The 25,173-nt window shown below is 39.2% G+C and overlaps 1 protein-coding gene across 2 annotated transcripts in view; it reads right to left on the bottom strand.

Annotated features, from left to right (window-relative positions):
* The window catches only part of axin1 (axin 1), a 110,273-nt gene that overhangs the window by 18,621 nt on the left and 66,479 nt on the right, over positions 1-25,173 (bottom strand). For both annotated transcript variants that reach the window (XM_078558970.1, XM_078558971.1), the window contains exons 4-6: positions 12,922-13,018; positions 4,907-5,044; positions 1,481-2,031 (exon numbers count right to left, since the gene is read on the bottom strand). In XM_078558970.1, the coding sequence (XP_078415096.1) occupies positions 1,481-2,031; positions 4,907-5,044; positions 12,922-13,018 (786 nt within the window). The remainder of the gene's footprint in view (positions 1-1,480; positions 2,032-4,906; positions 5,045-12,921; positions 13,019-25,173) is intronic.

The following is a 25,173-nucleotide window of genomic DNA, read 5'->3' as shown; positions in this document are numbered from 1 at the left end:
AAGGGTGTGGTCTCAGCACCAATGCGTGTGTCCCATACTCAGCATTTCACCCTATCCTGACATCACAATCCTAGAATGTAGACATTGTTTCAGGCATCAAAGGACTGTCTTATTTCCAAACCTCTAACATGCATCATTTTGGAGTTATTGTAAATCCAAATGTGCTCCACTTGTCCCTTACCGCACGCCCTCCCTGTCCCTAAGGATGACTAGTACTATTGTTGCACCCATTCTTTGGCCAAAATTGATTGTCACTCTAGTCATCATGGAAACAACTCCGAATTTCTCCTCTGCACCAAAAATCCCTCCTGCTCCAATACCTACATACTCACCTTGAACTCCAACACCATGATAAATACAGTAATTTTTGTGTCCAAATCCGAATAATGCATCGGCTCCTCTGGCTGCCCCTCACCTGCCAACTGTCCAACCAACGGAGCTCTCACCCATTCTGTTCTCTGCTGCTTTACGATTTCCTCCTCACTCCATCTGTAAAATTTACTACCTGCTCCCTCAAACCCAGGATGACAAGCGAAGTTCACCTCTGTGCCATGTCTGCAGTCATCAACTGTCCCTATCACCAACTTGTATCAAGGCCTTCCAAGGAAAACCAATAACCTCTGCAATTACCACCATATCTACAATCCTCTTTTTTTTACACTAATTAAAGTCACAAGCAGCAGTGTTTAACTGCGACTGTGCCTCACTATATCTTGGCCTGCTTGAGCTCTTTGCTGCTTTTGACATCATTGATCATTCTATCACCTCAAAACCTCTCTGTGCTCCACTTTCATGACTCTCTCCTAGGTCCACAGAGTTACTACAGCAGACAATCTTTGGTTCCTCTTCCCTATTCATCATTTACATGGAGATGCCATCCAGAATCTTGGAGCAGCTTTCACCCCAATGCAGGCAGCACCTAGCTCTGTATCATTGTTTTCTATTAGTCCAGTCTATTGGTACACTTTCTTCCCAATCAACGAACACCTCAGCCAAAATTTCTTCCACCTTAAAGTTGGTAAGACCATGACCATAGTTTTAAGCTCTTGTGTATCTCAGTTAGTGACTCCTTCAGTTGTCCCCAGCCATCACTCAGGCTGAGTCAGAAAATGCAGAACCTTGTAATGCTCATGCCTAAGCTTATCCATAATGTATACTTCCACTTCAGGTATTCATAAATGTGCACTTCAACTAGGGTGACTGAATATTTATTGGAAACAAAGTCCTTAGCTGCATTTCCCTACTTGCCTCTAGCCAGATTTGACACTAACTGTAGCACTCCCACTACTTCCCTAATCAAGGTCAGTAAACACAGCTTCGAGCAGGCACCAAACCTGGGCGATCTACATGGCTTCACAATCACATTACATGATGCAATTACATACTGAATCATTAGACGAACTTTCAAAAGAAGTCTTTGTAATATTCATCACAAAATGCCACAGGAAAGCAATGAAACTCTGCTCATGGTTTCACTTACCCATAATTCAAAGACTCCACTGGATTAGGTGCCATACCCATGCTTTCAGCATAATTCCGTGACTTTGATGCATAGTGGTGTGAATCAGCATTCCAGAAGTTACTCTGGACCCTCTGCGTGGCTTCTGCCTCAATTTGTTCTTTTGGTTTCATCCCGTTGTGATGGTGGATGTGATGATAAACATGTTTGTGATGGTACATGTTGGAAGCCTCTACTTTCACACCAGTCTTGGACACATGTTTATGCCCTGAAGGCAGCACCGTTCCCATTAAACTTGATGCCTTCCCACTGGATAAGCCGTCAGGAGACCGTGACTTTGGAGAGTGCCTTCCAGGTCCTGGAGACTGGCAACCAGGAGTCTTCATTACACGCTGGACATGCTCATCAAGAATAGATTCTGGATTCTCCTCATGAGCATCGCGCACTTGTAATCCACCACAGCCCATCTCAGAATAACGAGAGTTAAAATGGTGCATAGCCTGGGCAGGTGGCAGTTTGTGACTAACTGCAGAGGGACCTGATGAAACATCTGCATCATCACCTTCTTCCTCCTGCAAGAGAAATCTGAGGATTAGTTTAAATAATTTAGAAGTCTGCGCACAATTCGTGTTAAATGACTGTTCCAACAGCTGGATCCATCTGTTACGGTTGTCTCCTAATAGAAGTTTAGTATTTTCCAATCATATAATAGTGTAGAACTGGTTTTGATCTATCTTAAGAATCCAAGTTTAATGATGCCAAACTGCCATAAAGAATATGCAATAAAAAAGTGAAAAGTGCTCAACATAACAGCTGTTTTGCTAACTCCTAGCAACAAGTAAAGTCCAAGAGGTTTCTACACAGCATAAAGGTTTAGTAAATGTGGAATACGGATAAATGCTGAACCTAACATGTGCCTAAAATTACAAATTCACCATTCCTGCTCACTGCATTTACATCAGAATCCTGATTCAAATACAAAAAACAAATACAAAATGTTTACCAAAAATAATTGTGGAGCTGGCATTCTAACTTATAATTAGTTTCATTTCTTAGAGTATTTACTGCATATATCTTGAGCTCTTGCACTACAGTTGCCACTTCATATGAATAATATATATTTACTAGCACTGGCCTTCTATATTATCCAGAACACCCATAATTGTAGAAAATTAAATTCTGCTTAAAAAAAATCATGTAGCAATCAATTAAAATATTGCAGAACTAAAAGTGCTACATTCTAATTTGGAATAGGGGTGTTATTTTAACTGTTGGAAGTCATAGTGGCTTTGCAGAATAATATTAATGCCTTTATTCAAGCCTACCCTCTTGGTCTCATTTTTTTATCATCTCTTTGACCTTTGAGAAGCTCTTAACATGATAAGTAACTCATTACTAAAAGTTAAAGCGGCAACATGGTTATAGTCTTCTTTAAGTATGTAACAAACTTCTACAAAATAACCCATAATTCATTTTAATGTTATGATCTAAAAATGATTTAGTTTCAACTAAACCATGTGACGTTGTCTTAATTGAATTTTTTCATTGTTAGGTCCAGATATGTAATCTAATTCTCACCTCAATTGCTGTTCATTTTGAATATTTAGATACTGCAACAGTGATACCACATTTGAAGTCTAAGGTCCTACTCGAAAGTTACTATAATAACTGAGTAATAAACTAATAGCTACGTATGGATCAAGAATGGTAAACCGTGGAAGCAATTGTAAGACTATATGGTTGAGTAAATTGTACTAAATTATGTTATCGGCCTGCAGGTGGCACTATTGAATCAGTTTACAAACAATACACTTTGCATCTTTTCCCCTGTTATTGACTACATATGTTGCCATTTTATAAATAAGTTGTTCTATAAAATAGATGAACATGAACAATTTTAGTTCTTTCCAGATCAAAAAAAACTCAAACCAGTAAAACTGTGTTTTATCTGACACTCTACCAACTGGAATTCTCTAACTGGAATTTCTGTTGGATCTGTTTTTTGACTAGAGATGTCTCTCATCCCTCAGAAGCTGGCTTGAACATCTTGTTCCCCGTCAGCCCCACCTTCACACAACCACTAAAAATTGTCAAACTTACGGATAGTTGTAATCGGTGGCCTGCCCTTGCTCCAGTCTCAACCTTCCACCGTTCTGCAGTACCACTTTCCCTCGGTGTCACTCACTAGATTTGCACACTCTGGCACTTCTTGCGTGACCTCAACACCCGCATCACCAAAAGATCAGTCAGGAGCTTTCAGATTGGTTGGAAACGTAGAACACTTGGGAAACCAACATTTTTGATTAACTGGCACCACCTATTCCACGTGTATGCCAGATAATAGGAATTTGCTATAATAGTGTTTCTCAAATGTGTTGTGCACTACAAAAAACTGTGCAACAGGTTTGTAAGCTTCACAAATGGCTTTAAAAATGCTAATGAAAAATTTCCATTACGCATTTTGCTTCCCATCTTCCTCCTTTCTCCACTCCCATCTCATTGACATTTAATATCTACTTCACAATACAGACTGTTACCACCAATAGCTTCTCACTTCATTATTAGAAATATCAGCATTTGATTCAAAGAATGGTTTCTTGATACTTTAAAATGAGGTTATATTAGTCTTGAAGGCATAAAACATCTGTTGACAACTAAAAAAAAATCTTTAAAAACAAAGTAATTTGATAATGAACACTGCATGTGTTTAGTGATATCACTAGGCTTGCATTTACTGACCATAACATAGGTGCCAGGAACACATTAACCTGCAGCAGTAATTTCAGACCAGTTGTTCAAGAGACAACCTCCTGATCAAGAGAAAACAGACAGGAATCTTGCTCACCCTTATTTTTTCACAAGTATATACACGTCTACCAGCAATATGTGGGGTATAGAGGAGCTTACATGTTAACCTGCCCACTCTACTGCATTCATTATAAGGAGACCAACTATGAAAAGGGAATGAATTAAGGTGGAAAAAAACATCAACTAGGCAAAGAGTAAAGCAACTTTATGGTATAAAATTTCATAATACAAACATAAAACTCTGAAAATTGGATTCTGTAAACTTAGCTTGAATATATAGAATTTAAAAATAAATCCATATATTCATGAGATGGCTGCTGAACTTTCCCAAGAGGGTGATGTTATGCATTGATAAAAGATGCTAAAACCATTTAAACTGCTGAAAGATACATTGCCATTCAATAGCCTGAATTACTTTGTGCAAGACTACTTCATAGAGGTCTCTTGGTTGTACTATTCTTGGTTTTCAGCTGCCTCTGTAGCCGCTTTTCATAAAAAGCAAAAATTAAAAGAATACATTACAACAAATGAGAGGAGAGAAAGAGGAAAAAAATACTGCCTTAAATTTACAGTTAAAGGCACAATTTTGTTCTGATGGGTTAGGATGTATGTTATGGTCTAAATTATCATGAAACCTACCGCTCTCACACGTTTAAGCCTTTCTTCCAACTTCTCCTCTGCCTCTCGTTCTCGCAGCACACTCTCAAGCCGACTAATGAGTTCTGCAGCAAACTTTTCTGGTTCAACGTGGATATCCTTTGGCATCCGATATGTGCGCTAGGTAGAGCAAGAGATCACAAGTCAAAAAAGCACAATCCGTGTCAATGTCAATAAAGATTTCTGGAATAACTGTTTTCTGTTCTCTCAGCAAATCATTACAATATTAAAATAGCCCAATACCACTTCACCCTTATTTTGAAAAAGCATGAAAACGAGGAAAGGTCTAGCATTACAAGAGTTACAAAAGCGACAGTTTATTTTATTGATCCAAAAAATATCACTTGGAGGTTAGTTTAGACCAAAGTGATGCCAAACTGGGAGGATCAGTGGGTCTGGAGGATGTAAATTAGAGATTACAGAATGAGTTAGACACAAAAAAATGGTAAATGAAATTTAATGTAGAACAAATGTAAAGTACTGCACATAAGAAGAAAAGACAAGACATGAAAAGAAAAGCCATGAGCTTCACAACTAATGTTGAACTGAATAATGATGATGATATGCAGAGGTACATCAACAAAACCAACAGAATGTTAATCTACATAGTTAAAGGACTAGAATACAAATCAAAATAAAATTATAATAAAACTGTATCATTGACTGGTCAGATTACACCTTGTGTGCTGCATCCAACTTTAGTTAGTTAGACAATCAAGTGCTGGAGGCAGTGCAAAAAGGAGACATTAGTCTGATTCCCTGGTGTCAGAATTATGCAAAAAGGCAGGAGAAACTTCAGAGTCCATAGGAGAAATTTACCTAATGCCACTCCCCTGTCTTCTCCCCACAGCCCTGCAAATTCTTCCATTTCAGATAACTCCTTCTTGAATGCCTTGATTGAACCTGCCTCCAGCACACACTCAGGCACCACGCTCCAGATCCTAACCACTCGCTGTGAGAATGTTTTTCCTCATGTTGTCATTGCTTCTTATGCCAATTACATTAAATCTGTGCCCTCTTGTTCTCGATTCTTCCACCAATATAAACAGTTTTCCCCAATCTACACTGTCCAGATCCCTCATGATTTTGAATACCTCCATCAGATCTCCTCTCAACTTCTCCAAGGAAAACGGTCCCAACTTCTCCAATCTATCTACATAACTGGAGCTCCTCATCCCTGGGAGCGTTTCTGTGAATCTTTTCTGTATTGTCTCTAATGCTACACATCTTTCCTAAAGTGTGCCGCCCAGAACTCAGCACAATACTCCAGCTGAGACCCGAACCAGTGTTCTACATAAGCTGAACATAGCTTCCTTGCTTTTATGCTCTTATGCTCCTATTAATCAAGTCTAGGGTGTTGTATGCTTTATTGACCACTGTCTCATTCTGTCCTGCCACCTTCAATGATTTATGCACCCATACACCCAGGTTCCTCTATTCCTGCACCCCCTTTAGAATTGTATCTTTTATTTTATATTGTCTCTCTCTGCATTCTTTCTACCAAAATGAATCACTTCACACTTCTCTGTACTAAAGTTCATCTGCCACACATCTGCCCATTCCACCAACCTGTTTACATCCTTTTGAAGTTCTACGTTATCCTCCTCTCAGTTCACAATAATTCCAAGTTTTGCATCATCTGAAATTTTGAACTGTGCCCTGTACACCAAGGTCTAGGTCATTAATACACACCAGGAAGAGCAAGGATCCCATCACCGACCCTTGGGCAACTCCAGTACAAACATTCCTCCAGTCCGAAAAACATCTATTAATCACTACTCTGTTTACTATCACTCAGCCAATTCCGCATCCATATTGCTACTGTCCTTTTTATTCCACGAACTTGGACTCAACCCACAAAGGAAGTGTTCGAGAGCAGATCTTGTTAGGTTTCTAAGGTTGTAAAAGGAATGGAGCAGTTTAACCTGAATCTTACTTGAAATGAAATAGCTGGTGGGACAGAGATATAGATTCAAACTAGTAAATTTAGGACTAACAAAGTGAAATGGAGCAGCCGGAGGATCTGGGGTGGATGAATTAAGATGGATTTCCTCATTTGTAACTATCTTGTGAATTGAATTTCAGAAAACTTTGGTTAATTCAGGGCTTAATGCCAGATTAACAGTCAGAAAAAAAATGTGGCAGCCAGTGGGTCCAAGTTCCACCATGGACAGGAAAATTGGAGCACATTGCTCACTGGTACCTGAATGTCAGTTAAATTCTGATATTAAACATCTTACAGAGCAATTGCTTTTGTTAACAAAATAAAGTTAACAAAATTCCAATGGTTTTTACCAAACTTTGGTTCCTAACTGTTAGATTGAGAGACTATCCTCAAGAGTCTTATTCCTACTGCCTAAATTCTTTTCAAGTAATTTTATATGCCAATTACATCGTATTCGGGTTGGTGCAAAATTCAGATTTCTTTGCATTGACATGAACAGTGGTCTAAAACCAGGTCAATGTACAATGCATTTCTTCTTGGAAAGGGCATCCATGATACATTTTATAAAGATGCCTCAGCTTTATATTTCTGAACTCAGTCTTTCCAACAAAATGATAAAAATGTAGGCTTTGAACCAATATTGTTTAACAATTTACTAAAATTAAGTTTTGTTCCTTTCTTCAAAGGATAAAATATTATTTAAGATCTTTTAACTGAAAGAAAAAGTATCAACTTAGAATAGACATAATGGAAATGTTTTCAAATGTGCAACCTTCCAGACTTCACTTTTTAAATCTAGAACTTACATTTTGATCTTTCAATTGTAATGCCAAGAACCATTACTTGCATTTTCAAACTATCTTTAACTTAGATAATGACAATTTGATTACATTACTCAATGTCTCTCCAGAAAGGTACAGAAAAATGATTTTTAATAGAGGGTAAGTGTGGAGGGAGGGGGTGTGTACACAGAGGGGGAAGCAAAGATGTGCACTTGATAATGCAAAGGACCAGTGCCATGCAGGGTAAACAGTCACGTTGAAGCACTAATGTGTTGTATCACAAGTTTGATCCATCATTTGGCCATAACTCCATACTCAGTGATGCTGCTGTGACAGGTATTAAATGTAAACTTGATGTCTCGCCACAGAGGACAGGACTAGCTATCACTGGGCTGTGGCCAAGGTGGAGCTTGGGAAGCAACTGTTGTAGAAGGTGGGTAGCTTTGTAGGTTGTCTTTGCAACTAGATTGGATTCGTGCCATGCTAAAATGGTTAAAGAGGAATCTTCATTTACATTCCAAAAAGTAACTCAGAACAGCATTAAAAAAATACAATTTCAACTCTGCAGCTAAATGTCTGATTTACCATGAATGCATTTTAACTATGTGCATTTTTATAACTGCACTAATTTAATGTAATTGTTAATAGGCTTTTATGCAAATATTATTTCTGCATATCTGCTATAAATCTGATACCAAGGTGGTTAAGCTTGGAAATATAGTCAGACCAATTTCATCTGCACACAAGAATCTGATTCAATTTGTTTTGTAGCTGTACTGTGGTCACTAAATTGTAACAGGTTTTCACAAGGAAGGACCACAACAGGTCCGTTTTAATGTGTACGAATTGTAATAATTAGACATTTGGAGATAAAGCTTTCTACAGCTGGATGGCAGTTTCAGTTGAATTACAAGAATGAAAGTTAACAAACGGGACTCCAGACGTAGCTGTGAATGAAAAAAAATCAATCCACTCAGCCAGACCAGTTAAAAATATGCTGGAAAAACTACATAAATTTTTCCGGAAAATTAGTTTGCCCAAAAATGGTTAAGATTGTTGCAGCAACTTTAGGTATTGTGAATTTATCCTGTGAAATATGTGCACTGGTTAACAGCTGCATGTGAGACAAATTGAACTGGACAGCAGAATTACTTCTTTCAAAACATATTGGGGTTAATTTTAACCTAATCCATCTGGTAGGAAAATGATAGAATGACTGTCCATTGAATTTGTTGAACACTGAACTCAAAAGTGCACTGCCTAAAGTCAAGGCAAAGTAAAATTAGATGGGGCATAAAGTGGGCATCCAATCCAATCCAGTCAAAGAGTATGACAACAATTACCACTGAGGATGATTTTCTGAGTGTTATGTAACAAAACTGTAATGCTATATTTCATAAATTAAGTTTATTATTTCATTACACATAGTGAAATCTTCTTCTTTCTCCCCTCACACCCTCACCTAGCAATGTTACATCTTACTTTGATGCTGAAAGCATTTTTCGTTACTTGGTGTTTATTCTTCACTTTTATTGAGCCACACTGCCATTTGAAAGGGAGATCTTAATTGTGAGGATAAAAGCCAGGAATTTACTAGTATGTTGTGCTCTTCTTTTCAAAACTGACATTTATTTTTCCCCTGCTCCAAGTTCAGCTTTTATGCCAATGTTTCAAAATATCTCATTGCTACACTTAAAATACCAAATAGATTTGCAGCTCAAATGATTCAGTCCTTTGAAGTTAGATTAAGGACATCACCGATTTGGTGCAAACTGTGACATTTTATTGTTAAACAATAAAAAACCATAAAAAAAACAAGCTAAGGTAACCTGCTCAGATATAACTTTTATTGCAGATCTAACTTGTGGCAAAGCCAACCAATTTTCTCCTATTCAGTTTCATCTTTTTAGAAGAGATGAATAAAGCAGAATCACATCCGGATAAGGCTGATCAGTCAAGGCTTCTCTACAGCAACCACGCAGTGAAAGCAGCAATGTGAATGAACAGAGTGCTGTGCAGCTGGGAATAGCCACTGCCCAATCGTTCAGCTATTCACAACCAAATGATCAAAGCTGAAGACTAGGTCTTCTGCAGCTTAAGGATGAAAATAATTTAATTTAAAGCCGAAGCCAACTGAACTCCCTTAATAAGATTAGTTTGATGGTGGATTTGCTTTTGCCATATTGAATGTGAACAAACAGAATGGAGACTGTGAGAACCCAAGCTGTTTCTGGTGAAGAACCTCGGACTGTACTGATGGAATTAAACCCAATCTGATTACCCCGGTGCAAAGCTATTTTAAGTCAGAACAGTTAGAAACCAACTCTCTATTATGCCATTAGCAGAGATTTCTTCCTTTGGCAAAGAACTGGTGCAGTGACATTTGACAGGTTTAGGAACATAAGAAGCAAGATTTTGGCTATACCTAAACATTACAGCAAATAAAACTGTTACATGCTCCTCAAGTTGTCCTAACAATTGAGCCACAAAGTTGCATGCACTGAATTCAAAGGTGGACTGCATAAGCACCAACCATACACTACAACCAAATTTTTTTTTCCCACTTTGGTTACAGATTCACAATTGTATAGAAATAGTTCTTCATGGTTTAGTCCATTTGCAGCACAGAGCAACAATCTGCATTCCGTGGGATCTGCTCAGAACTTGGCTCCAGAACTGGAACTTCACATAAATAGCTAATGCAAATTGTTTGTAGCTTCTGCAAAACATAAAGACTCAGTGGGATAGTAATGTAGAACTGTTCCGGCTAAACTGAAATGTGACAATTCTAAACTTTCAATTTAATCTACCACAGGAATGTTGCAGAAATGAGCAGAACTTGCCAGTACATCACACCAATGGTTCTTTTAAAAGGTTTTTCCTCAATGCTAACTGAAAAGTTGTACTGTCCATGCAAACTGACAATGATTACTAGGACCATTATGTCCTTAAGTCTTCCTGTTCTTAATTAGAGCACATGGTTCAAATATGCAGATGATGATATGGGAGAACTAGATATGAAATCACACTACTCCAATTTTCAGTACTGAACTGGATGCTAAACTAAAGTAAAATAGAATACCTTGCGCTCTCAATATTTTAATTCTTTGCAAATGGATTTAATTAAACAAATGGGATTTAATAGCTGCTCTGAATAGTTTCTTTGCCTCTACAAGAATAAAAACTGCAATTCTGGTCTGAGCTTAAAGGCACAAATAGCTGTTTTGATCTGAAAGAGATGGCCTCACTGTAGTTCATATTGATTACCAATATACAAAGCAAATAATTGGAATGACTTTCATTAATTGGTAAATAATGCATGCCAGAATTATTTCACGTTCACTGCTCAAAGCATTCCTTTGAATTCTCCTGGCTTTGAGCATCAAATGGAACGGCGATATATTTCCAAGTCAGGATGGTGACTTCCCTTCCAAGTCACTCACCATCCTGATTTGGAAATATATCGCCGTTCCTTCACTGTCCTTCACAATCCTGGAGCTCCTTTTCCAACAGCACCATGGGTGTACCTACACCACATGGACTGCAGCAGCTCAAGGCGGCAGCTCACCACCACCTTCTCAAGGACAACTAGGGATGGGCAATAAATGCTGGCCCAACCAGCGAAGCCACACCCCGTGAGTGAATAACAAAAAAATATTTTAATAAAAAAGTTATTTTCTGGTGAAAGGCCTTCTTCAGCATCTTGCACAAGTTAAATTTTTTTTGTTTGAGTGGAACATTTTAAATTGAAAATATAAATGAGAACAAAGTACAAGCTGGCGAATTCATTGTCTTACTTATGAAGCTGACATACAGCTAACTGTGCACGTGCACAAACACAGGGCTTGGTGTTAACTTCTCACATTAATGGGGCTTTTTGTAAATTAGTCATAATTATATCACAATACAACATTAATTTTTTCCCCCCACAGCATATGCATGCTCAAACAACTTTCTCAGTTGCATAATTGGGCATCACTGTCTATTTTAGAATATTTCCCAAATAAATTTTCAAGTTTAAACATAGCCTGCTATTTAAGGGCTATGTCATATGCATCTATTTCTAGGAGGCTCATAACAAAAGTCAGCATTTGAACTCTGGTAGTTAACTGGGAAACACTAACTATATCAACATTTTTTTTTCTATCTGAGTCCTTTATTCTTTCCACACGCTTAATAAAACCCATGAAATAGTGTTTGTCTCTCTTGCTCCAGGAAGGAAAAACAATTCAGGGAACATTCTCCCAACTTTCCTTGAATTGAAATTGGATTACTTCCTAGCTAAAGGACTTAGGCATTTGAGGAGATTCATTACACCACTAGTTTAAGGGTATACAAGAATGGAATTAATCAAGTTGGCAAAACATGTTAAAAGAATACTGTGCAATAAGTCCTAACCAAAAAAAGGCCTTGAAGATTCCCCATAGGTGTATCTCACTGTACTTAATTAACTTTTTTTTTAGGTCAAGTGTGTTACATTTACCAAACAGTAGCTGGCAGCATTTGGCAGTAGGATACTACTCCTACTGCTGTGTTAAAACCAATAAAAGACAAAGATAATTGTCATAATGGTTTCAGTGGTCAACTCTGAAATGACACAAAGATGGCTCTAAACTGAAGAATCCCCACAGCATGTGGTTTTCTTGCTGCTTTATGTGAGGGAGCCATTGCCCATAAATACTAAAGATGCAAGGGGTCATCCTTATGTTATCATTCAATTTAAAAATGGGTCTTTGACAAACATTTGTCACAACAGAAAGATACATCCAATAGAAACACAATTCACGACAACAGCAAACTCAATAGCCAATCTCCAACTATGGATAATATGCAAGGAACTTTATAGCAACATAGCCCTGAAGCAAAGCAGTTTGACAAAGGATTCCACCTAATACATCAAATCCTTTGTTCTCTTTACTGATGCTGCCTGACCTAGTGAGTGTTTTAGCACTTCTGTGTTTCAGATTTTTCAACATCTGCATTTTTTTTGCTTCTTTTTACTGTTTTACGAATTGCATAGTGCATGGCTGATAAAACAAAATGCAATCTAAATATTTGAACACATTTCATAATGTTAATTGGTGCTCCAAGTCAGCTACTATCTGTACAGCTTTAAAAGATTTTGGTAAAATACTAAGGCAACAAAAGAAACGGTAAAGAACAATGAATAAGGCTTAGCGAAAATCCACCTGTTTAAGCCTTTAAAGTGGCATTGCTGAACATGTCTTTTGCTCACCTGTAGAAAGTAGATTTGCATAAGTAATACTTACAGGAATGTGAGGTAGTGGCACTCGTCCATTCGCTTTGGCACTTTCATGCATCTCCCGCCGATGTTGCTTTCGGATTCTGTATGGTGGAATTCCATCTCTGTCCGGAAAATAAGGCAGTTTCATTAAACCATAGTTGAGTATAGCATTACGAGACTCAATTAGTTATACCATTTTGCAAACCACATCTGAGCCAAGTAGTATTTTACCCAATGTACAGTGTAAACAGAGATAAATATACACTGTACCAAGGCATATGTGGTGAAACTATAGGAGAAAATTTTGGATTTTTAATCAATCTGCATGGCATTATCATACTTTTTTTTTTGTAAAAATATACTTTATTCATAAAATATCTTCAATCACATTCCAAACCATTTCAAAAACAACATTACAAGGGTACAATCCAGGTTAAACTTTTACAAAATGTATCACCAGGTGCATCAGTACAAACAATATTACAATCATTTACAGCCTTTCATTTTGATCTGTACAGCCCGAGGGGCTCTAAACAGTTCCCAGTCTCTCGGTGCGCTGTGGTAGAAAGGTCTTAGACAGCGACCCTTCCCCATTGCGCCTTTGCGGCAGCTGCCCCAAGCTTTAGTGCGTCCCTCAGCACGTAGTCCTGGACTTTGGATTGTGCCAGTCCGCAACAATCGGTCAGGGACAACTCTTTGCGCTGGAAGACCAACAAGTTTCGGGCAGACCAAAGCGCCTCTTTCACCGAGTTGATGATCCTCCAGCTGCAGTCGATGTTTGTCTCGGTGTGTGTCCCTGGGAACAGCCCGTAGAGCACAGAGTCCTGTGTCACAGAACTGCTCGGGATGAACCTCGACAGCAACCACTGCATCTCTCTCCAGACTTTCTTTGCAAAGGCACAATCCACAAGGAGGTGAACAACAGTCTCTTCCCCACCACAGCCACCTCGAGGGCAACGTGCAGAGGGGGTGAGCCTCCTGGCGTGTAGGAAGGATCTGACGGGGAGGGCCTTTCTCACCACCAGCCAAGCTACGTCTTGGTGCTTGTTGGAAAGTTCTGGCGATGAGGCATTCTGCCAAATGACTTTGACAGTCTGCTCGGGGAACCATCCCACAGGGTCCACCCTCTCCTTTTCCCTCAGGGCCTCTAGGACGTTACGTGCTGACCACTGCCTGATGGACTTGTGGTCAAAGGTGTTTTTCTGCATAAATTTTTCCACCAGGGACAGGTGGTACGGCACGGTCCAACTACTTGGAGCGTTCCGCGGCAGCGTGGCCAGACCCATCCTTCGCAACACCGGGGACAGGTAGAACCTCAGCACGTAGTGACACTTGGTGTTTGCGTACTGAGGGTCTACGCACCGCTTGATGCAGCCACACACAAAGGTGGCCATCAGTATGAGGGCGATGTTGGGCACGTTTTTTCCCCCTTTATCTAGAGGCTTGTACATCGCGTCCCTGCGGACACGATCCATTTTCGACCTCCAGATAAAGCGGAAGATGGCTCGAGTGATCGCCGTCGCGCAGGAGTCTGGAATGTGCCAGACCTGCGCCACGTACAGCAACAGCGAGAGTACCTCACACCTGATGACCAGGTTCTTACCCGCAATGGAGAGGGAGCGTCGCTCCCACATGCCCAGTTTCCTTTTCACCATAGCCACTCGCTCCTTCCAGTTTCTAACGCATGCCCCGGTCCCTCCGAACCATATCCCCAGCACCTTCAGGCCGTCAGCCCTGACAGTGAAGGGGACAAAGGATCGGTCAGCCCAGTTCCCAAAGAACATGGCCTCGCTCTTCCCACGATTTACCTTGGCTCCTGAGGCCAGTTCGAACTGGTCGCAGATGTGCATCAGTCTGCGCACCGACAGCGGATCCGAGCAGAAGACGGCGACGTCGTCCATGTACAGGGAGGCTTTTACCCGAGTGCCTCCACTGCCTGGGATCGTCACTCCTCTTATGCCCGGATCCTTCCTGATGGACTCGGCAAAGGGTTCTATGCAACACACGAAAAGGACAGGCGAGAGAGGACAGCCCTGCCTGACTCCAGATTTAATCGGAAAGCTATCTGTTTCCCACCCATTGATTGAGACTGCGCTACTGATGTTAGTGTAGAGCAGTTGGATCCAATTTCGAATTCCCTCCCCAAACCCCATTTTGGAGAGCACATCCCCCATGTAGGTGTGCGATATTCTGTCAAAGGCCTTCTCCTGATCCAAGCTGATGAGGCAGGTATCCACACCCCTGTCTTGTACATAGGCAATCGTATCCCTGAGCAGCGCCAGGCTGTCAGAGCATGGCATTATCATACTTCTCATAATAGTCAACCCAAAGCAAAGTAGCAAGTAAAGGAAAACCAGAAAACTTTAAAAAAAAAATCTATTTGTGGCCCCTACAATAAAGTTACACTTCCCAGAAGCAAACACTGGAGATCTTTTTTTCCAGTGCACAGAGATGTCAACTGCAGCAAAAACAATGACACACTTGTGGAAATAGTATGAAGATTTCACAACTGTATCTAATTTTTCCAGGCTCTGCTATGAACATTCATCTGCATAGTGGTCAGAGAACTTGCACTATTGAGACTGTTCATTTAAATCATCAGGCCTCACAGTAACACACCACAGTCAGAAACAGTTGCCCAAAACTAAATTTATGACAACAACCCTTAAAAATGTTGATCATATGAATAATAGAAACAGTCCAGTTAATAAATTCATGGATGCCTGAGGCACATAAGTTAAATGGCTGTCACTATTCAATGCTTATTTTCTGTAAATCACCCAACCCGAATTATATTTTCTACATGACACTGCCCAAATATTGCAAAAAGAGCACAGGTGGTTGATGTTAAATTTAGAAGAAACGACACAGTTTTGAGCACTAATGAACTTAACTGAATACTTGTTGGCATTACCTATCTGAAAACAATGGTTACTTCCTTCCATTGAAACTCAATAGGGTACTGAAACTGTGGCGCATTCATGTTTTCTCTGTCCCATTTTAGAAGGTAATCACTGTATCTATGCAAAGGGAGGTTTGCATTTTAAATTTGGCCTTCATTAACGTGCACAGCCTGGTAACAGTGACAAAATGTAAAACATTGACAAAATGCAAAGCAGGGTCAATTAAAAGAAAATCCTGCAAGGGATTGACCCACAGAAATAATCAACTTTGACACAGAGCAAAAAACAGTACACAAACTGTGACATTTTGGCAATATTCATCTTGTAGACAGTCACAAATATTCCACAATCATAGATAATTATTTTACAGAATTCATTGTATTCTTTGAAACGCTGTGTTTGTATAGTACACAAACAGCAACTAGCTACAAACTTCAAACACTGGATCAAGCTAAAACAGTGTTTATAGGTCACTGGCAACTTGCCTTATACTTCAAAAAAAATTATTAATCAAAGCCAATTAGAAAGGAAACTAGGACTTAAGAATTGCACTAATAATTCTTTAAAACTCCTTCAGAATTTGTGTCATTGGAAAGAGCATCTCAATCTAAGTATACAGGTATCTTCAATTTAGTGATAAGACAGGTCATTGGCAGCAGAATGATGATCCACATTACCCAGCATGTACAGGTGTATAGAGTTCCGGTTCTCAGATAGGGTGCTGGGAAGTGGCTTTTTACACACTTCACTAACCCCATCCTGAAGGGGAGAACATGCCTTTGTTCACCACATCGTGGCAAACGACTGATAATGGCCTCTAATCTATCCAGTTTCAAACACATGTTCTGTCCTGCTGTGCCGGCTTTGATGTTCTCTTGGTTTGATTCCCTAGTGCCACCTCTGAACTTGAAAGGTTTGACTATTTTAACATTATTTGCCAACTCATCCATTAGCAGCAGGTTCAAACAAAGCCACATTCTGATTCATTAATTTTATCTTGCCCCTCCTCCTTCAATAAAGAACAGCACAATGGATGCAAACATTTCAGTCTTAAAGACTCTGGGGTCGCACCTACGACTCATGAAAGGAGTGTCACATGTGTAGACATTTTGAAAAAATGCACGTACATGTTAATTTTTATGTAGTAGCAAAGTTATGGGGTTTAAAATCATTAGATTTGTAATAATCTTTGAAAATACATTTACTCAATTCTCCTTCAATGAAACAGCATGATTTGTTTTCTATATCATTTTTAAAAAATTGCTCCAGCCAAAATAAAAATCAGCTGACAAAGTAAAAATGTACCAAATTGGATACATATTACATGCATATTTTGAAAATTGAGAAATGTGTACTTTTATACAACTGCAGCAGCTTTCAATAGCTAGTTCCCTCAATACGTTTTGAAGCAGAAAATCAAATTTAAAATATTCTGAAAACAGAATACAGTTAACTCAATTAAATGATTCCTTTATAGGATACGAGCCTCACAGAATGGCTGAAATTAATTGTGTCACTGTGTGTAGTGCAAGCAAGACGATGATAATACAACATTTATCAGGAGGCAGCCATTATGGATTTAGTTTACAGTTTAAACCTTAAATTAGGAAATTTTATCAACATAAAAATAAATCCTCAGTGACTGGTTTCATACCAGATTGCCTAAATTATCAATTATATGTAATTGCAACAATGGAGTGTACCTTAATTCACATTTTATTTCAACTGCTCAGCTTTAGGCGCAGTACAACAAGATGGTGATGCCACATCAGTGTACTGCTCTTCCACCACCTGCATTTGCCTTGGCCATTGTTCTGGCATTGGTTAAAAAAAGCTCAGGTTAAGTGTTAATAAAACCCAGGATTCCCCGAGTCATGATCTCAGGGAGGGGGAGGTGGGGTGCGAGGGAGTGCTACAAATAGCTATGGTTTTCATTCCTGCTTGTTGACCAGTGCTCGAGATTGTGTGCTTTTATTTTTGAAGAGAACCGAATTGTTAACATTTGGGGAATAAAACCATTGCAAAATCCCTTTAGGACTAATCACTGGAATCACTGAACACAGCATTGGTAGTGAGATGTTTCGGCATGCTAGGAAATTAATCTATAGCCACCAGGCGGAGCTGCTGGAAAAGGCTGGGAGAAGGATAAGTAGTAGGAGTGTGATAATTGTATGTTAAAGTATTACCAAGGGGATCACATTCAGTTAGGGGGTGTTAGAAAGCTTTCAGAAAATGGAAAAAATTCAGGGAAGTCACTAGTATTAAAAATGCAACTGAGAGGTTAACAGAAAGCCAAGTCTCCTGAGAGACAGCAGACGATTAGGAGAAAATTATTACAGGTATTTTTAGAATGGCATGGGTAGGTGCAGTAATTAGCTTGCAAATTGTTAAATGTTCTTTTTAAGGTGTTAATGACTTTAGAAATTTTAATTATATTATATAGTGGCATAGGAGGAAAATTACATGGTTGCTGACAAGATTTGAAAATAAGAGTTATGAGCAGAGATGATAATTCAGAAAATCAAGTTATGATACATTCAAGGTCAGTCATTTCTACATGGCAGACTTGTAATTAGACAGATTTATTTGCCCAGTTGCCCAAAATTCACCGATGTAAGTTTACTTCCATTTTTCATATTGAGTTCCTGCAAACCTCCATCTCATTCTAGATAATTTTCCATCAATAATTGAGTATTATACTAACATTCATTATACTATCGCAAACTTCTGAGAGAACACATACATGAACCTTTAAATATAACAGTAACCATAATCTGCAAAATGCGGCTTTCCCAGAATGTCTTTTTTGGATGGAATGTTACATGTAAAACATGCACTGGCATTAATTGAACAGCAGGGCTCCCTCCCAGTGTTCTAGCCAACATTCCTCCTCTAGTCAAAGCCAAAGACAATTAAATTGGTCAATGATCTCATCAGCTGTTTGTGGGACCTTGCTCTGCACACATTGGCTGCCACGTTTTGCTCACCTAACAGTGATTGTACTTTGAAGATAAATCATTGGGTATGAAACATTTTCTGAGACCGAGGATGTAACAGGGTGCTATATAAATGCACATTTGTTCATTCGTTGCTCAAACTATCATAGCCACTCTTGCAACACTAAAGATGGCTGAAAGATTTCACTAGATATTTTAACCTACTTTTCTCTTACAGATGCCCATCAAATAGCTGTGCATTTCCAGCATTTTCTGTATTCATTTCACACATCAACCATGTCTTTTCTTTTTTCCCCATTGACAGAAGGGGAAAATTACTATTTGGAGAATTTCATAAAGAGGGAACGGAAGTCATACAATCAATGTTGCTGTGGTTGTCTTTATTCAGTTTGCATGATTTTCAGCCCCAGTGCCCCCCAAAATCCAAACAACCTCAACTGAATGAATTTCAAAATTTGCACGCTTTTATGTTAACTGTTATTAAATATTTTAAAAGCACCTTCCTATTCAGGGTTTAAATGACTACAGAAAACCCTTTGTAAACAAAGGTTCTTCTATAAATAACTGAGAACATGCTGATTTCACTACATTCAAATTTGTATCATTAGAGAATGGATCATATGATGGGATAAGCACAGGCCACTGGGGAAACGTAAAAATGTTAGAATTTTGATTCACGTCTCCTGCCCTTCTAAATTATCAAAATATATTTTTCCAAAACACTCTTTCTGGAGATCTCTTTGGATAACATAATCCAAGTTTAAGAACCCTATGGACATGGCAGCTTCAAACACAAGCTGCATATCAATTTTTAATTTCCTGCAATAGGATTTTAAGGAACACAATTTCTTTACTGGTAGTAGTTTCTGATGCTAAAGACTTTAGTGCACACATTTTTGCTAAAATGATCATACGAATGGGTTTGCTCTAGTCTGATACCCTGGCATTGAAATCACTTTCATGTCAATGCCTTCCTTGCCAGCCAGCCAGCAACTCTCCCAGGAAACCCTCGAACTACAGATAAGCTTCTTCAAAGTGTTTTACAGTTCACTGAATGAGCACAACGAAGGAACATCAAACTTCCTTTTTTTGGGTGTAAACCTCTACCCAGAATGCTAAGAGCCATGAGTAATGAATCTCTTTCCATCTCTCGCTTTTATCTGCTCATTACATAGGCCCTGTTCCCCTTAATCTCCATATAAAAAAGAACCAAAGCTCCCCGCAGATCCAGACATGCTGAGCCCTGGTCTGTGAAGAATCCAAATCTAATTTTATGCCGAATCCTGCTTGTAATGTTAACCCTACATTGTTAACAGCAAAAATGATTCTACCTCTAAATGTGTCAAAAATGAACCAAATAATATTAATTGAAAAATATGGTTGAGAAATAAAAATAAAATTTTCATACAATTTATAATGTTTATAGTTGTATTAATAAGTAATTCCAGATTTTTTAGCGAAGTAGCAGATTTCTTGTGGCATTGCCGATGATAAATCAGTATTTTTAAATAATAGCTCGGAATTTTGCAATAATAAAGATGAATCTATTAGCTGTGACCATTATGATGATGCAAAGCTGACAGCAATTCCAGCGCTGCACATGTGCAGTAAAACATGGAAATCAGAAAGTTGCTGCCGAGTTAGCGTGTTCCTCCACAACGTTGCTCTAAAAGCATCGCGCCAAGAAATTCAGCATTTAAATACACGTAAGCATGTGAATTTGTGGTTCTTACGCATTAAGCATGCTAGAAAAAAAGCTAGGGCTTGTGTATTCAAAAGAGATTTTTTAAATAAAGTTTTACACCTTAATTACTGCCAAACTCTCTCTCTGGCACTGAAAATTAACTTTTGTATGTGTGGAGTCTCATTCTTTCAGTTTTAATCTGTGATAAAAAAACGTTAAAACAATTTTTAAAAAAAACCTTCCCCCTCTTTTATATCTCTCAATCGCATCCATCTTTCATTTGCCTTTTAAACTGCATTGCGTCACGGCCACTGACAATGTTTGAGGCATTGGGTTTCTGACCCTGGAGTGAAAATTCGTTTCTGTTTGCCTCACCAAAGATTCTTCAATTCGATTAGTGTAAGAGACACGCTGGTACTTATCCTGTTTACACAGGTCCTATATTCCCTGCAGAGGGCAGTGCATGGTATTAGACGCGTGATGACTAAGTTGCTGTTCAAAAATCCACAGGACATTTGTGGGCAAATGTAAGCATAGTGAACGGTGAGCACGTTCCTTCGCTACTGACCACAAAATTCAGGCCATTACACAATTTAATGCACAAGCATTATTCTGCTACCATGGTGTAGCTGTATCTAAGCTCACCTGAGCCTTTAAAACTGGAAACATTAATTGCTAGAAACCTTAATTATTAAGTAAACATTATGTGATTATGCAATTTAACTGTTGCCTGGCTGAGAAGCTATGCAAATTAGAATGTTGTCTCAGATCATTGAGCATAATTGCTGTTTGCTTGTAATAGTGAGTTTTCCACTCCACATGTTGGTAAATGGCATTTTAAGATTGTTTCGCATTCTCAGAGATGTTTGTGCATTCCAATATACTGTTTTTTTAATATATTACAAATGGATCCTCCATGACAGCATTTGTATTAAATCAGCGGGTGTGTGGTTTATGGGGTCAGGAATTTTCCAACTTTACCTGCTGCAGTTGAAATATTGTGGATTTGCTAGTAGAAAACAATAACCGTATACAGTAGTTCTGAGTTTTTCGTGGTATTACTCTGTGTGTGGTACATTTATGTCATCACCATTTCTATCTTCGTCTTTGTGCAAGAGTTTTGACATTTGCATCTGCTGTAATTCATAGGTTTGGATGTTAAAATGTTGATTTCTTCACATTACAAATTTCTATACAAGGTTACCTTGTTTGTTAAATTGAAGGAGATGAAGGATAAAAAGGGTTTCCCAGCTGATAGCTCTAAATAAATGCATATTCTTACCCTGCAACACCCCCACCACAGCTATATCTTGCTCCTTAATCCAACTGAGAGTCTCAAATCCCAAGGACTTTCTCTCCCACTTCCCAGAATTGCAAAAGTTGTAATCCCAGTTACTAGCTTCCAAATGTCTGGAAACACAGCCATTGCCTAACTGGGTTGGGTGGGTGGGCTCAAGCCTTGAGGCTACTAATTCTTTAAGACCAAACATCTAACTTAGTCTGGACATAAAACATTGTATGTGCAAATGATAATCTGTTTCAAAAAATGTAGATAACGTAAATCTCAAATAAAAACATCGGAAATGCAATCGTCAATCTTTTTTCAGATACTGTGTATTTTTAACATTTTGTTTTTATTGGAAAACTTTATACTGCACTCTGAATCTCCATTAACCATGAAATCTTCAGCTAGTCCTTCAGAGGGTAGATATTCAAAATCCTCAAATTTACTCAACTTTCAGAGACAATGGCTAGGGTTTTTCCCTCGGCGATTTGGGGGCGGGGCCCGCTCGCCAAGGGGAAAATGACGTGGGCCATTAAAATCTTAAGGCGGGCAGACAGCAAAATCAGCTGTCCGCCGGCTGACCTGCCAATGGCCAATTAAGGCCATTGACAGGCTCATTAAGATAGTTAAATGCCCTGCCCGGCCAACCTTAAGGCTGGCTGGCAGGCCAGGAGCCCCAGCTGCCTGTAGATTATTAATGAAACTTCATCCACTGGCAGGATGAAGTTTCATTACCGTTTTGTAAAAATTTAATAAATTTTATGAGTTTGTTATCAACATGTCCCATCTCGTGTGAAATTGTCACATGAGGGGAACATGTTAATAATTTTAAAATGATCTATTTTTTGACTTTACTTACCTTTCACTAAACTCCCTGAGACAGGACTTTGCCTCCGGGAGCAGTGTGCTCTTTCGCATGCATGCGTGAAAGAGCGCACTTTGACAGTTGGGGATTCCCCCCCCACCTCACCAACGCACTGGAAGCGCATAGTGCTTCCTGTCGGGCAGGCAGCTTGATGGGCCTTAATTGGCCTGCCCACTCAAAATTGGCGGCGGGCTCCGTTTCGGCTGCCCGCCCACCGCCAAGCCGGTGGGGCCCGCCCGCCAACCAAGGGCTAAATTCTGCCCAATGAAACAGGAAAACGAATCCTGATTTCAAAAGGAGAAATGCCCTGATTCTTTGACTATGGTGAAGAAATTCATTGTTTTGAAGCCTGGAAAGTCTACAGAGTAACCTCCCGTAATAATCTCGCTTAACTGGCCACCTGACATGCTGCAAGACCTTGATATCCAACAATAACCGAGTATCAGCTGAAGGTACTTTTAGGATTCCCGCCAGGTATGTTCAGATAAATACTTTCTCAGGAGCAGCTGGAGGTGATGCTGAGAAATTTCAGGAAACAACAGCATAGTCTCAACATAACTCCAAGCATGAAGCCTTTGATGGCTGGATCCAAATTACATGTGATCCAGCCCTCACCATTTGAGAAAGCCAGAGGCAACCTCATACCCAGATTCAACGAGACTAGATTGAGAACTTCCAGTCCCAGAAAATTAAATGTTTTCGATGACATCAAAATCATAAATTGCACTAATTGAGTCATGGGATAACCCAAAAGACCATCAGTGGCAATATTAGCAGCCTAAAGGGATTTATCAACGTCGATGGGGTTGATAGGCTTTGCCGTTTCTCTGGCTCATGACTAGAGTTTCCAACTCTGGTTGGATGTTTGATCACGAGTCACTTGTCTGCAGTTTACAAATGTTATTGCAGTTACCTTTAAGTGTTGGGTCCTCTGTGGTTCAGTCTCTTTGTTCCCCATAAACATTATAGAAAGTAAAGGAACGCAAAATGCAATCTATGTTTTAAAAACCTTGGTGGAAAGAGCCATTGAAATGCAAATCGACCTCTACCCATGTTTTATTGATTATACTAAAGCATTTGATAAAGTCCAACACTTAATCTGAAGAACATTGCTGTGAGCAACCCAGGAGAAAAATCATAGGGGAATTTTTTTTAAGAAGGTGCATTTCTCATGATAATGCTGCAAGACATCAACATCAACAGGAAAAATCTTCGATTCATTGGGAATATTTACTGGAATCAGGTAGTGATGAACAGATATGAGAACAAAGTCGGTGATTGGAATGCGATCAAAAGAGGGGTTAGACAAGGCTGTGCTCTCTCACTGGGCTGTTTCTTCCTAGACAGTGAGTGTATTCTCAGACAAATTGAAGGGATGGATGGAGGAGGGAAAGTCATCAACATCCACTATGCTGACGATACCGTACTTTTAGCAACAAGTGAAGACAACTTGCAAAATTTAATCGATACAGCCGTAAAGTGGTAGATACGGGCTTACGTTCAACCGTCATTACTGTACTGTACATTTTCTTGCAAAGAAAAAGGACATTCCAGTATGCAACACAGTAAATGTAAGTTAGAACCCATTAATTAATTCAACTATCCAAGAAGCACAGTAACATCTGATGTCAAAAGGAGTCCCAAAAATCAGAACAAGAATTGGACAAGCCACAAGTGTTTTTACAAAATTAAGCAACATTCTAAGAAACGATAGCTTGAATCTTGAACTAAGAATCCGTGAGCTGAAATATTACACCAGGTCGATAACGAATTATGGATGCGGAGCTTGGAGCATTAGGAAAGAAAATCATCAACAGCTTCGAAATGTGGTGCTTAAGGAGGATTGTAAGGGTATGCCAGGCAGAGAAAGAACTGAATGAGGCTGAAGAACAAGAAAAAAACTCTTAAAAAATGTCAAAAGACGACAAATGGAGTTCTTCGGACAGGTTATCCATGCAGGAGGGTTGCAGTGCCTAATTACCACCGGAAGGATTAACGGAAGAAGAGCAAGAGGCTGACAGCGACGGAAGCATCTAGCCAACATTAAAAACTGGCTTAACCATAACTCCAGCAACGAAGTCATCCACTGCTGCTATGACTGGAAAGTTTGGAAGACCAGTGCCTAAGCCAACTGACATGACACTTAAACAATGACAATGAAGGCTACAAAAAAAAGGGAATTAACCAGCAGAGTAATTCTGGGTATCCGGAAGCTTTCCCCCAACACCATGAATGATTCTCTACCACACCCAACAGTTTAATGTTGATGGAAGTTAGCAAAACAAGTGTATTTTTCAAGTTCCAGTACTACGTAGAAGTGGGTAAATTCCACTTCTAGTTCAATATCAATAGACACCAATACAGTGGCTTGGCCAAGTCCCAGAGGACCTCAATGCACCAATCCCTTATCCCTTTGAAAATGTTATTTGATTACTCGGCTTTTGAAAAAAACCAGTTGGGAATCAGCCTCAACTGCTTGGTTAGATGGAGCCTGAAGTTTTTTGCAAATGTTTCTGTTTTGAAGAATTCATTCAGCAAACTTGATATACAAAACAGGCCTTGCAAAAATTGCTGGAAATACTC

The sequence above is a fragment of the Cetorhinus maximus genome, chromosome 15 (genome assembly GCF_964194155.1).
Source record: "Cetorhinus maximus chromosome 15, sCetMax3.hap1.1, whole genome shotgun sequence".
In the NCBI taxonomy this organism is placed as follows: domain Eukaryota; kingdom Metazoa; phylum Chordata; class Chondrichthyes; order Lamniformes; family Cetorhinidae; genus Cetorhinus; species Cetorhinus maximus.
The sequence above is the reverse complement of the archived record's forward strand: the minus strand, read 5'-3'. Positions and strand labels throughout refer to the sequence as shown.